At 38.5% G+C, this 15564-nt stretch overlaps 1 protein-coding gene across 1 annotated transcript in view; it reads right to left on the bottom strand.

The window, feature by feature from the left end:
* Positions 1–8936: 8936 nt before the first annotated feature.
* SYT16 (synaptotagmin 16) overlaps positions 8937–15564 on the bottom strand; it is a 119746-nt gene continuing 113118 nt past the window's right edge. Inside the window, exon 7 of the mRNA XM_042943441.1 lies at positions 8937–9784. Coding sequence (XP_042799375.1) covers positions 9471–9784 — 314 coding nt within the window. The 3' untranslated portion in view covers positions 8937–9470. The remainder of the gene's footprint in view (positions 9785–15564) is intronic.

Genomic DNA, 15564 nt, shown 5'->3' with positions numbered 1-15564 from the left:
CAGCGTGATTATCAGTGTTACTACTCCAATATCTACTACGTGCTCATTCAGCCTATGCATTACCATGGGTCATCCTTGTATTCAAAATTCAGAGTTCCTGTATGATCCAGATCTTATATTCACTTTTAGCTCATTTGCACCATTGACTATGACAGGGTGCAATCCCGAAACTTCCTTTCTCTTGGCAGCAGTGGTAAATGTAAAGTCATATAAACCAGTAACAGAAGGTGGTTTTCTATCCTGAATCAGTAATAATGTAATTAGCACTTTTTATCAATGTGTATTTAAATCAGTGCTCAGCAAGAAAAAATACTACAGAATCACTAAATTTGGGGATCATATCCTCTCTGCCTTCAGAACTTTCTGTGCTTAGATTCCAATTGTGAAATCATGTAATATTTTCCAGGAATCTTCTCCTCAAAGGTGAAACAAGCCCAATATCACATAGGTGAAATTCATGCTGGGTTGGAAGTTGCTACATTTTAGTTATTGCATCACATGGATCGATCCACCTATTTTTCTTGAGAATATGCACATCAACAAAATGTACAATAGCAATTAGAACTAAAAATAAAAATAAACAGATAATTAACAGACCAGTACATCCAGACAATGGGATATTATTATGCGGCACTAAAAAGGAATGAACTACGAAGCCATGAAAACACAGGGAGGAAACATAAATGCATATTACTAAGTGAAAGCAGCCAATCTGAAAAGACTACATACTGTCTGATTCCAACCATATGACATTCTGGAAAAGGCAAAGCTATGGAGAGAATAAAAAGATCACTGGTTGCCAAGGGTTAGGGAGGAGGGATAAATAGGCAGGGCACAGAAAATTCTTAGGGTAGTGAAACACCAAGACTGAACTCTAATGTAAAATATGGAATTTTGGTGGCAATGATGTGCCAGTGTAAGCTCATCAGAGTAACAAACAGAGCCACCCTGGTGGGGTATGCTGATAGTGGGTGAGGTTGTGCAAGCATGGGGGCAGGGAGTAGATAGGAACCCTACAGTCCACTCAAACTTGCTATGAACCTAAAACTTTCTCAAAAAAACGTTTATTAATTTTTTTAAAAAGCAATTAGATCACAAACGCCTTTATGCCTTTTTCTGAAAATAGAGGTCAAACCTTAATTCAAAACATTATTACAGAAATGTCTCGGTCACACTAAAGTATGCAAATACTAACTTCTTATTTACAAACTTAAAATAATAAAGACTGCAATAAAATTAAAATTTTAAATTCTGGGAAACATTTTATATTTCACAATAACAAAATTCATAGCTGCGTTAGTATGGTGGCATAATAAAACACTGTAATATAACTTGGTGTAGTTGTGAATTAATAAATATTAGCATGGCCCACAGGAAAATGGCAACATTAGTAAACTGCTCAAGTGCCACCTATAAGGAACTTGACAAACTCTTAAGAGAGACGTGTGGCCGTAGAATGTGAACACAGTACACAGAATAGCTTACATGGAAATATCCTTCTGTTAGTGTACCAATCTCACCAATCAGAGTTCTTCATGGCAACCTTTTAATATCTTTCCCCCCAAACCAAGGTCTTCATCAAATAAGAGATATAAACTTTTGTTTTTTTTATAATGGACCATCAACTGGGCAACACTAAAAGACGTCTTCAGTAAGAATTTTTAGGCCATCAAAGATTCTGACCTGGAATCATGGATTGAGACATATTTAGTAGATATGTGAGATCAGTTTCTATGATCTTGTAACTAAGCAAAAAATCCATTGGATAAACCACGTTTGTCTCCTATTATACAATTGAAGTTAAGAGTTACATTCAGACCAATTTAAACTTATTTAAGACTAGAAAACAATTATTGGTTCATCTGCCAAGGAAGGGACACTCCCAATGTTGGTCTCTACCCATTTGACAGGGATGTCCCAAATGTGTTTAGTGTACGATATCTAAGACAAGTTTTAATCCAAAGAAACAGAGAGGTAAGCAGGGATCTCTGTTTCATGCCTTTATCCTCCCTTTTTCTGGCAGCTACTGTTTCCAGTTCACTCTTTCAAAAAAGTAAAAGGTAGCAATGCCTTTCAGCTATTAAAACATGGAGCTTATAAGAACTGTGTCACATTTGTTTGTACAGACCTAGCATTCCAGGCTCTGACCCGCTTACTGCTTTACAAAAGGTATTCAATATTCAATTATAAAAGTGAAAAATAGGAAATATCCAACTTCTACTTCAAGCTAGAACTTATTTCATTACTAGAATGGAATGGTGCATTTCTTCCCTCAGTTGTAAAACGCATCTGTTTATTTTGAAGGGAAGTATAGACTGACAAACAGTACGTTTATTTCTTAACTAGAGGCAGGGTAATAACTCCCACTTTCTATAAATCTTCTCCCTTTCCACAGGGAGGAAAGAAATCGTTACAGAAATACATTAGACAAAAATTAAGAGTAATAAAAGATCTTACTGTTTACCCAGTTTAAAAAAATGGAATATTTAGAAACAAAAGTAATTGTTGAACTCAAAGTATTTCACTCATCTACTACTCTGCAGCCCCTAGTCGAGAGTCTGGGATAACTATCTTTTGAATGAATACATTTTGTATAAAAATTAAAAAAAAAAAACAGTAAGTAGATACTTTAAGGGGAAAATGAAGTAGACAAAAAGAATGTACAAATATGGCGGTCTCAATGGGAAGGCAGCCTTCTCACAGTCCTCAAAGTAGAGTTGGTAGGTAGCATTGTTACTCAAAGGCATGAAGTAAAAACTCCTATGAAGATAGTTTGAGGCAGCATTAGTGAGCAAGGGTGAGCAGGTAGCAACATCCGGGGGTGGTTTATTCTAAGAATGTCCACGGGCCTCAATGACTGTTTCTGAGTTCATTTTGTAAAGCCGCAAGCTGTTTTACAGGTTCCACAGTGGCTATAAATACAGCTCAGGATACTGCTTTGTGACCCAAGGGAAACAAAAACACCGTAGGAGAGGAAACTCACCCAGAGCCTACAGGCATCCCCAGAGTCACCTAAACAAGGCCCAAACAGGAACTCCCCACAGAAAACCTCCTCTTATGCACAGAAAAATCAATGTGGAAACAATGTCCAAAGGAGGAGAGGAGAGGCCTAGAGTGTTGTTTTTGTTGATTCTGTTTGGAGGTTATACACAAAATATTACAATTAGAAGGAACTTTAAAAAGACTGTCTTCCCAGGTGCCCTTCTGTTCTCCTTCAGACAGAACCCACACCCCACCCAGAGGTTTCTATTTAAAAGCCTTCCAAAGCTGATTCTGTGCTCTCCCTGGACAATTACCCCTCCGACGTGACTGAGACATACCTCAGGTCCTGGCTTCTTAGACACGGCCTCTGTTACATTCTGTCAATACGTTTCACCTCCTTCCAAGGATAACCCATAACAAGAAGCTCTGTTTTTTGTGTCATATGATCGGACCAATTGAGTAACTGTTGATAAACATTGTTTTTATCATAGTGACTAATTGCTTCAGTATATAATCACACTACTCCAAAAAAGATTTTAGGTCCTGCACTAGCCCAAATCACCAGGTGCTAGACACAAGGAAATCCAAGGAACACATTTTTGAATGAATGCAAAACCATCTTCATATCCTTCTCCTTATATCCAAGTTAAACTCTTGTTACCTGATTTAGATGGTGACTCTGACTAGTGCCCACATGACTAAAGACATCCGTCCCCCATAACTTCCCTACCTGCTGAATTATTCCTAACAAAAACCGCTAAGCTAAGTGATTCTTCTCCAGTCTCCCCATTTCTCCTTAATTGGGAATCCTAGAACCCGAGTCAGCACTTTGGCGATCTGGCAATATTGGGAATGCAGGCTCATTCTTGCCCATCCCAGAATCACACTCGGTTTAAAACAGCAAGTAGCACATGACTGGCTCTTGGCACTTGGTTACCTTAAACTTGAGATGGTGTGTTCCTGACCGCTTCTGCTGACCAAATGTTCACAAACCTTCTTCTAAATTCTCCGGGAACTCTCCTTCTTACTCGTGGTTTGAACACTTGAGAGCGATGCAACATGCTTTCTATGACATCAATAAGTCACTCTTTAGAGCCCTTCTCAAAAAGGAGTCAGTATGAACTCTGATAGAATTCCTTTCATCGTGATCTCCCAAGGGACACAGTGGTAAATAATCGGTCCTGGAAAGAACTTTCCAAACAGTTAGATGACTTGACAGCTGCATTATTAGATCAGTTTTATTAAAAAAAAATTTTTTAGTGTTTTCATTTATTTTTGAGAGAGAGAGAAACAGAGTAATAGTTGGGGAGGGGCAGAGAGAGAGGGAGACACAGAATCGGAAGCAGGCTGCAGTCTCTGAGCTGTCAGCACAGAGCCTGATGTGGGGTCGAACTCACAAACTGTGAGGTCATGACCTGAGCAGAAGTCAGACGTTTAACTGACTGAGCCCCACAGCCGCCCCTATTGGATCAGTTTTAAAAATTTGCCTATGAAGATATTATAAGGGTGTATAACATGGGCTAAAAAATTGTCTGTTTTTAAATGCATGTCAGTAAATTGCCACACTATTTTTTTTCTTTTATTTTCTTTTTCATACCAAAGTTGAAATGTATACTCAAGTTGTCACTCTTTTCATGGGTATATGGTCAATGTACGTCTTGTAGAAAAGAAATGGGCATAAGAGAGGCCTGGTGTCTGATTTAGCAAGATGTGCACACAAGCACCAAGGTTTTGCATCCCCTCCAGACTAAGGGGGTGAAAGACAAAAAGATTTGGTTATTAAATCTCATTTGGGATTTATTAAGACTCAATATACCAGGCTTATCTCTTTTTAGGTTGCCCGCTAAGACTACTTTCCTTTGTAAATTCAGACCAGCTTTATGAGTTTATCCTTTTTAAAGTATCTGAAAATTGTTTTTAGCCTTTTTCTACAGTTACTCTTACTTTCACTAGACAGAGAAACAAATCTTAAATGCTTTATTCTTTTTTAAGTATGGCTTGGGGTGGGGTGGATATTGAATAATTACTGTATGTCAGGCTCAATGCTGTTATTTCATTACTATATTTTCAAAAACCTCATGAGGTAGATATCTTTTCCATTTTCCAGTTGAAGAATCAGGGACACAGATTGACTAATTTTCAAAAGGCCACATAGCTAGTGGAGTTCCATTCAAACCCAGGCTGAGACCGCAGCCCATGCCAACTTCCTCGAGCTATGTTAGACCAGTCTCATTTCCCTCATCTTTAAGTGTTTTTGAGAATCCCACAACTTGTGAAAAAATGATAGCTAGTTAATCTGAAATGTCTTTTGGTTTGTTGGTTTTACTCTTCTTGAAAATATGCCAGTGGAGGCTAAAGGTATCCAGCATATGTATTTATTCTTTAATTCTTCCCTACGCAAACTATATGATTTCTTTGCTTTCTACAGTTTTGCCTAGCTTTTCTTTTGAACAAATGCATGATTTTTTCAAGACAAAATCCTTTTGCCATTTCCGGATTATCTGTCATGTTTTTGTTGTGGATCAAATGGAACAGAATGTGCTTTGGCCACAGTTCCCTTAAAGTGGGAGGAGATACCACATGTGTTTTCTAGTCCTGTTTATTGTTAAAGCTTATTCCTCCATGTGGTTTTTTTTTTAATTTTTTTTTAACGTTTATTTATTTTTGAGACAGAGAGAGACAGGGGGAGGGTCAGAGAGAGAGGGAGACACAGAATCCGAGCAGTCAGCACAGAGCCTGACGCGGGGCTTGAACTCACGGACCGCGAGATCACGACCTGAGCCGAAGTCGGACGCTTAACCAACTGAGCCACCCAGGCGCCCCACCCTCCATGTGGTTTTATGTCATCTACAAATAATTCTTTTCTATCACTTTTCTGATCTTACTGTACTAAGTTCTCTGCTGCAAGAGGAGAGCCAGGCCTTGGGGCAACTCACAGTTCAATGTCCACACTGAACCATCAGTTTCATAAAATTTGTGGCCATTAGAGAAGCACTCTCTCTTAACTTGATGGTGGCTGCAACTTAAATGATGCTTTACTTGTAAAGAAAAGAACTTTGGTTCTCAGATAAGACCATCTAGGACAAGCAGGATGTAAAGTACAGTGACTGCCTGAGAGGTGCCAACAGTTTGCACAATACAGCGCAAGCCCCCACCCTGCAAAGGCAGAGGCCATTTCAGGCTCGCTGAGGCACCTCACACTATGGAGAGCATCAGTGCTGAAGTCAATCAGTTACTGTCATTGAAGAAGGAGCAGAGGACACGGTGCCTAACGTGAACAAAGACGCGGGAGCTTGCTCTCTTCTCCCCCTTGCCATCATGGTGTGGACTCTCTCTCCAACTTTGTGCAGGCAGATGCCAAGCAGAATACATCCAATGGCGGTACAAGTTCTTCCATTAAGGAAGGCAAGACCTCCCTCCACAGCTACACTACATCAGTCAAAACGGTCCCAAACAACTTGCATCACACTGGGAGCCAGTGAAGGAGAGGGAAGCCAGAGCAGATGCCTCCCTGCCTGGTGAATGGCCCATTTACAAACTCAACAATAGTCAGAGGGGAGCAGGGGGCACAAGAGTTACCACCATGATTGGTGACACCAGCACTTCTGGATCCAGTGTAAGTCAATGCCCTGAAAGAAGACAGGCTAGAAAGCAGATTACCATAAACCTAGAGCATCATTTACCCTCTACCCTGTTATTTAAAAAGCACTGTGTTTAGGAAAAATCATGGAAGGAACTACTCACGCAACAAATGCTGGTGCTTCCTCACTCTCAAATGTCTCTATGGGATATTAACTGTTAGCTAGATAAAACAGGCAAAAGCAGCCTTTTCACTGCTGAACCAACTAATTACCTTTTATAACTCTTAAAAAGTGAAGGTAGATGTAAGAGCTCTAGTGAAAAGAAAAACATGTTAAGTGCATTGTGTCTAGACTTTGCCAAGCAAATAAGGGAGAGAAAACGTACAAAATCAAAAGATCTTGCTACACCAGAATTTCGAATCAATGTAAAAAAAATTTCAGCCTCATATTTTAATGTATCTTGTCATTAGCATTTCATATTTACACAATCAGCCTCAGATTGCTGTATATTCAAGATGTACACGCATCCTACATGGTGAATAGCACCCACATAGTAAAATTACAAAAAATTAAAAATGCTTTTCAGGCATCTCATCCCTTAAAATGCTGCACATTCCTATAACTGTCTCATAAACAGACTATTGGAAAAAAGATCAAGCACACAAGGATATCTTCACTACACCAGCAGAAAGCCCTAAAAGTGGGTGGGTCAAGGCAGAAAATGAACTCTAGGTGATTATTGGGCACCATAAAACAAGGGATGCAGCAAAACACAGAACAGGAAAATATGAGGCGCGGGTGGGGTGGGTGGGGGGGATCCAGGACTGTCAGTACAATATATGCAGGTTTTTTTCAAATGTAAATTTTAAAGTGAATGCTGCTTTTATGTTTCTGCATAAAGGAAAGCATAACAAGGCTGCTTTACTTCCCTTTTAAACACAAGCGCATGAAGAGAGTAAGGGTTGTGAAAAGCCAATTCTTTGTGCCGCTACTTAATCAATTGCACTCAGTTCTACTCGATGACACAGCCACACTGCAAAGACCACTCAGCAGTTAATGGATATAATGTTGGAAAAGCACTTTGAGGTCTTCCAAAGAAAGGTAGGGTAAAAACCCAAAGGAGCGTGGTTTTATTACTTATTCCCAATAACGAAGCAGTATTGTGGATGGAACTCCCGTGACCTAAAAAGAAATTAAGGTGTTAATTTATTTTGCTAATTCTTATTCTTCCATAGGAAATCACTTCTTTCGCAAGTTGGTATGTGAAATCACAGTAGAATTAGCCAGTGCCCTAGTCTGTTCTTGTCAGGATAACCATTCCACACTGCACTGCGAGGGATAAATATGTTCTTCAAGTGTTACAGCCTACGTTTACAATCTGTCAAAATGTGGAGCTGAGGAGGAGTTCTGTGTTTTTCACTGTATACATCCATCACTAGCTATCACTCTCCCCACAGACAGCAAAAAGTCAACAATGAAACATAAAAGCTAAAAATAAGCAACTGAGCAATTGCTCAGAAGAGCCGTGCGACAGGCACCGGCTCTACACGGACACACATTCCTTCCCTTTCTTTATTACTGGCAATTTAAGGTAACTGAAGTTAAGGATGCAGACATAAGCAAAAGAAAAAGAAACATGCACTGCACAAATATGTCAAAGTGGGAAATAAAATTTCATGCTCATAACCACACAAGATCAGCGTTCCGAATGGCACATGCCCGGAATGCAAGGAGTGACTAATATATGCTACCGCAAATGCCGTGAGAAATGACAATTATAGGCACTTCAAATGCTCAGAAAAAGAACTCAGTGTCATTTCATACAAGCTGCAAATATTTCTTCATTCACAGGTGTCATAACATGTTCACATCTAAGAGTCAATCAAATCAACATTTATTAAAGACCCACTGTGTACCATTTACTATGCTCTAATCATGGAAAATAGTGCATGAAAAAGAATATGGTTTACATGCAGGTGTATGTTCAAAATATATGTATGGGTATATACCACTGAATATAGAAAAAGTGTAATCTAAAGGAAAACGCCCGATTCAGAAAATCAGAAAATCCATGACTTCAATAGGTACTTTTGGTTTTCTTCTCATTCTGTAAGAATATATTAGGTAAGAAAAATGGCAGAAAAACCTTGAAAATTACAAGTTGGAAATCTTACAAATGAAAAGGAGACAAGTTGTCTTTCAACAGTGTTTTTAAACTCTTTTTTTAACCTTCAGAATGATTCATTTAACAAAATCTCACAGGAAACCACAATGTATAAGTGAGATAAAGAAAGGTATATATATAATGAATAGAAATGTGTTGTATAAGTACACGTTTATAACATTTATTAGGTAAATAAATGAGGTGTGTTTTCATAAAGACAAAAATGTGAAATAGGGAATGATAGATGACAGTTACATTCTTTTATGAGCCTCAGCATCTGATTCGTTTCTGTATTTGGGGGGTTTTGGCACCATATTAACAAAATTCTGGTTCATACACATACCTGGGTACAAATAGTAAGATTTAACAGCTCCCCTGAAATCTCAGGTTATTCTTCAAGCAAACAGAGACAGCAAGAAAAGCTTTATTCCATAGGCTGAACCCAGATACACTAACGTATGAACACAAATTGACTCATCACTGTTCTCAACTATGGTTAATTTTCCATCAAGTACACTTGACCATGTGTATGTGGGTTTTTTTTTTAATTACAATATTTAAATTCAAATCAAACCTTCGAGAGACCCAAAGACCCTGCCCAGAATGTCCCAGAGGTTAGAAGACCCTAATCCCTATTTGTAAGCCTGTCTTTAAAAAGCCCACCAGCATATGAGGAGTTGGTATGAGTGGCTAAAAGGCGGGTCACCGGGCCATACGTAGCACACAAATGCCTGTTGGCAGAACTAGGATTCGAGCAAGGTGTGCCATCTGCAGATCTGCTGACCTTTTGTTTCCTTCATTTCCTCCCAATGGTCTTGTTCCTCTTCTCCACTACTATTTTGGCCCAGAGCAATCCAACCGACCATCTCTTTACGCTTCATAGTGCGCCTGTTATAAATGGAAATCATCAACGTGACATCAGAGAGCTGAAAGAGGGCCACCTGGAAAACAAAGGTCTCCTTATAGACAGGATTGGGCTGACCACGTCGAATGGATGTCTTACAGCGGGACATCTCTTGACCCACAGAATTGAGAAGAAAGAGCTTCCCGTATGTATCTAAGAAAAAAAAAAACAAATAAGAAAACATCAGGGCTTTCTGTTCTGCTAGTTGTGTTGTAATATTTACATGGGCTCCAAGTTTTTCCTTTTTAACACATTGATCAGCATCCTTGGGCCTGGTGTTTGCTGCAGGGCTAACATATTTTCCATGAATTATTAAGGAAAGGGATTATTAGCTTCAACGTTGAATGTTTCATGCAGCCCACAACAGGCACCTTGCTGATGTTCATCAGAAGCTCTACATTTACAGAGGTGTATACATGCCTAAGTATATGTGCAATGGTGTCTGTGGACATGCATGGTTCTTCATCCACATTTTGTTTATGTAACAAGATAAATATATACATTTTGTTCCAGGAGTGTTTTCTTTTAATAGTCAAAATACTGTTTTATGCCAAGATCACAGACTGCCTTCTCTTCTCACTCTCTCTATATTCTTTGGACCATCTTATCCACTCAGTGACAAGTACCAAATCTGTATCTCTAGCCTAGACTTCTCTCCCAAGCTGAAGATCCAGCTCAATACCACATTGAGCACATTCCACACACCTCTCACTCATCGTGTCCCCAGCTTTTAACAACTTGCTGCTCCAGGATTCCCCATCTCTGTGAACAGTAGCATCATCCACTAAATTACCCAAACCAGGAGTCAGGACTACATTTTTATTTATTTGTTTGTTTGTTTGTTTATTATTTATTTATTGTGAAACTGGCTTTCCATACAACACCTAGTGCTCATCCCAACAAGTGCCCTCCTGAATGCCCATCACCCATTTTCCCCTCTCTCCCACCCCCATCAACCCTCAGTTTCTTGTCTGTATTTAAGAGTCTCTTACGGTTTGCCTCCCTCCCTGTCTGTAAATTTTTTCCCCTTCCCCTCCCCTATGGTCTTCTGTTAAGTTTCTCAAGATCCACATATGAGTGAAAACATATAGTATCTGTCTTTCTCTGACTGACTTATTTCACTTAGCATAATACCCTCCAGTTCTATCCATATTGCTTCAAACGGCAGGATCTCATTCTTTCTCATATAAACCACATATGGTTTATAAACGCAATGGAATACTACTGGACTACATTTTTGGCAAGACTGGCTCCTCGCCACTAGTCTAGCCAAGCAATCACCAAGTTCTGTTGATTCTATGTCCTAAATAGCTCCCAACTCTGCCCACTGCTTTCCATTCCCGAAGCCACTGAACTCTGCATGCACTGCAAGCTTGGGTCACCAGCCTCTATCAGAACCTGCAATACAGCAGGTCTCTTCATTCATCTCCCATCCCTGGGCTGCCCAATCCCACAGCCAGAAGGAGCTCTGTAAAATGCAAATCTGTTCATGTCACTCACTAATAGACAAAGACTAAGGCTTCAATACTTCCCACTAGTCACAGGATCAAAACTAAATGTCTTGGTATAAATCACACACTCTGACCCTCTTACCTTCCAGTTTTACTATGCACCACTGTTGCCTTTATATGCTGCATTCCCGCTACATTGAAGTACCTTCACCCCTCCAACCCACCCTGCTCTCTCCCTTTCAACTTCTGCACAAACTCTACATGCTCTGATACCACATGTGATATTTATCTTCCCACGATTTCTATTCATTAGTTTTGTTCGGACGTGGCTGTCTCCAGGAATTATTGCTGACCACAAGCCCCTGCCCTGACCGGGATAACCCTTCTGTGTGGTCCATCAAAATCTAGCTTCAGGTTATCTCATGACTTAGCACCCAGCATTGTCATTGCTTGCTTACTCATCTGCAAGGCTATCAGTGTGAGAGAGGAATTGCCTTGTTTATGACTGTACCCCTGGTTCCTGGCCTGGAGTCTAACACATGGTAGACATTCAATAAATATTAAATATTTTGAAATGAATGTACATGACTATCCAGGAGGCTTGACTTTCTTTTTTCTTTTGGTCTTGGGTTTTCAAACTTGAAAAATGAAGATAAACCCCTTGTTTTATACCCCCTTGTACTAGAATGCTATAAAATGGTGACTAGCCTCATATGTTTAGTAACTTATAGAAAGGAAAGAAAATAGCCAAATTTTACTAACATAGTCTCTCCTTCTGCTAAAATTCCTGAATAATTACAAAGAAGATTATCCCTACAATTATATTTTATTAAAATCACTTGATTTATCAATTTATTGACCCTCTCTTAACTATGATTTTTTAAAATTTTTTTTATGTTTTATTTATTATTGAAGGAGAGAGAGACAGAGCGTGAGGGGGGAGGTGCAGAGAGAGAGGGAGACACAGAATACAAAGCAAGCTCTAGGCTATGAGCTGTCAGCACAGAGTCCGATGCTGGACTTGAACCTGTAAACCACGAGATCATGACCCAAACGGAAGTCAGAGGTCCAACCAACTGAGCCACCCAGGCACCCCTTAACTACGATTTTTACCACTAACTTCTGTGTGTCCTATTCTTTAGAAAACAAAACAAAACAAAACAAAACGTTAGGGCGTTTCCCCAATTCTATCATTCTGTAATTCTGTTCAATGCAGGCTGAAAGCTGGTTAGTGTTTACTGCTCACTTTCCCACCTACCAACCAGTCAAACTTTTAAAAGTGTAAATCCAGATCTCTGTAATTTACAGTTCCTTACAAGAGCATTGTAAGATCGGAAACAAATTACAACCTGCAGTTTTCTTTCTATGTTGATCTTTTTCTATTCCGGTTTGATGTGTTATTTTATTCACTTATCTGCTGAGAAACACAAGGTGTGAAATTACACTTCAGGTGTGAAAACACTTCTCTGTCTCAGAAACAGGGCTCTCCACTCTTCAAACTGCTCTACAGAGAAAGCTGTCAGAAAACCAACAATGGAGGAGTGAATTTGTGTTTCCGCAGCTGTACAGCTACATGATTCCTACAGGAAAAGTTCAACCCAGTCACCGAACTGCTCTGGCAATTCTGCTGTCAGTTATGGCAGTGGGAATTGAGATCATCTTGCAAACAAAGACTTGCTCATTTCACAAAGTGCAATTTCAATCTTTATCCCGTCACAAGATCCCTTTCTAATTATAAGAAAGGCCATTTACTCCTAAACCACCATCACCGAAGCTGAATTGAATGTGTATGACAAAAAAGGGCAATAATTATTTTATGAACAATCCAGTCTGAGGACACCTAACCAAAAGAAGAGAAACATTGCTGATTATTCCAGCTCCAGGGAACCTCTCCTCAGCATTAACGATGTGTTTATTTTTAATTGTCCAGAGCAAAGGCTGTGCCCAGGAAATTCTACCTGTGAGAAACAGTGCTGGGGTTTTTGGGGTTCGATGACTTATTCCAATGAGCACCAGTCAGAATTGACAAAGAAAGGGTCAAGTAAATATACAACTTAACTGAATTCTGTTTTAATTCTTTGGAATTGATAATACTTGCTACAAAACACCACCAAGCAATATTTTATCTTCTGATGGATGAGTATTCAGAATGCCCCACAGTGGCACTAATAAATAACTCAAAAACATCATCAAAAGTTTGAATGGGTTGGGGCACCTGGGTAGCTCAGTCGGTTGAGCCCCCGACTTCGACTCAGGTCATGATCTCGCTGTCTGTGACTTCGAGCCCCACGTCGGGCTCTGTGCTGACAGCTCAGAGCCTGGAGCCTGTTTCAGATTCTGTGTCTCCCTCTGTCTCTGCCCCTCCCCCACTGGTGCTCGTGCGCACGCTCGCGCTCTCTCTCTCTCTCTCTCTCTGTCAAAAATAAATAAACATTAAAAAGAAATTTTTTTTAAAGTTTCAATGGGTCATGATTCCTTGATAGAACTGGATGCTGCTCTTCTGACTCAGCTGTGTCAACTGCTTTACCAGTCATTGTCTCTTTTACCAGTTGTTTCCTTCTCCATACAGGAAGATGCCATGCATACCAAAAAAATTATAACAGTACATAATCCTCAATTTATCATGGCACAAAACTATGTCATTTTAAACTCAGAAGTCATTTTTCCAAAGAAACAGCACAATACCCTACTGGTTACTTATAGAGCTCATATGAAACACTGCCTATTTGCAGTACCATAGACTCTGCCTTGGGGCAGGGGTGGGGCACCGTGATTGACCAGGCAAGGGAAAGGAATTCAGTAATTTAACCTCCCCTTCTCTTTTAATTTATCATAGTTACAAGATATTTTAAACATACAGAAAAGAATAGAGAACAATATTACATATACCCAAATACCCATCACACAGATGTGTGGTATTTAGCATTTGTTATAGTTACCACTGACCTTTTGCTTTTTGTTGGATTTTTCGGAAATAAAATATTATAATTGAAGATCCTTGAGTATTCCTCCTTGATCCTATTTGATTGCTTCTCTCACTAATAGTAATTACTAGTCTGTATTTGGAGTTCATCGTTTTCATGTATATTTTTAGACTTTCACCATATAATAGACATAAATATAAACAAAATATACTTAATAGTATTTTGCACATTTAAAGTACTTAGCATTTTACTGTATTTATTCCTGAAAACATGCCTTTTTTCATTCAGCATTAAGTTTTTTATATTATCTGTATTGATATATATACTTGTGACTCATTTATTTTAACAGATATATAATGTTTAAACTACAACTCACTTGTCCATTCTCCTAATTAATGGATATTTGTGTGTAATAACCAAGAATTGAAAAGATTTCAGTGAATATTTTTCTATATTTTACACTACCAAAATTTGAGAATTTTTCCAGTATATATGTAGGAGTGGATTGCTGGTTCTTTATAAATTCTAGATAAATATCTTTTTTATATTTATTGCTAGTATCTTTTCTCTGCATGTAGCTTACCTTTTTATTTTATAGTGACTTTTGTAGAGTAACTGCTTTAAATTTCTGTGGAGTCATGTTTATAAATGTTTTCCTTTTTAGTTTATGCACTAACAGAATTATTTAAGAAATCCTACCCAAACTCAATAGTCTCATATATTTTCTTCTATGAGTCATAAGAATTTATTTTTCATATTTAATCTTTAATCTACCAGAAATTGATCTTTGCGTGTGGTGTGAGGTAGGGATCTTTTTTTTTTTTTTTTTTCATACTGGAAGCATTATTCATTAAATAGCCCATCATCTCCCAACTGATTTGTAATACAATGTCAGATACCAAATTTCCAAGCCTGAGTGGCTCACCTGATAATAGTTATTATCATCATTTTATAATATGCCTAGCTGTCTGCTAGGGAGAATCCTTCTATTGTCTTTTTTACATTTTTCATTATTTTAAGCTCTTGCTTGGTTTAGCTGACTTATGCATATGAACATATAATCGGCTTGTAAAGTTCTATTAAAAGACATAAAGCAAAATATACCAAAAACAAACAAACAAACAAACAAACAAAAACCACCCACCCCCCGGGGATTTTGATCGAGATTGTACTGGATAGAAACTTGGGAAAAGTTGTCTTCACAGTATAGAACATTCTTACCAATGAACATAGTTTACCTATGGATTTAGTGTTCTCTTGTGTCTTTCAAAAAGTTTTGTATTTTTTTTCCATAATTTTCTTACTTGTCTTTTGTTAATGTTATCCTTTGGTACCTTAGATATTTTCTTACTGTCATAGGTAGTAGTGTTTTAAAACTCTACTTTCTAACTGCTCTTGATGTATTAGAAAATAATTGGTTTTGTATGAAAAACTTATTAGTTTAAGTTTGTAGATTTTCCTAATGTAGACAATCATACTTTTACAAATAATGGCAGCTTTGTTTCTTCCTCTCATGTTTTAAATTTATATTTCTTTTTCTTATTCTACTGAATTGCCT

The sequence above is a fragment of the Panthera leo genome, chromosome B3 (genome assembly GCF_018350215.1).
Source record: "Panthera leo isolate Ple1 chromosome B3, P.leo_Ple1_pat1.1, whole genome shotgun sequence".
Classification (NCBI taxonomy): Eukaryota; Metazoa; Chordata; class Mammalia; order Carnivora; family Felidae; genus Panthera; species Panthera leo.
This window is presented reverse-complemented; position numbering and strand designations above follow the sequence as displayed.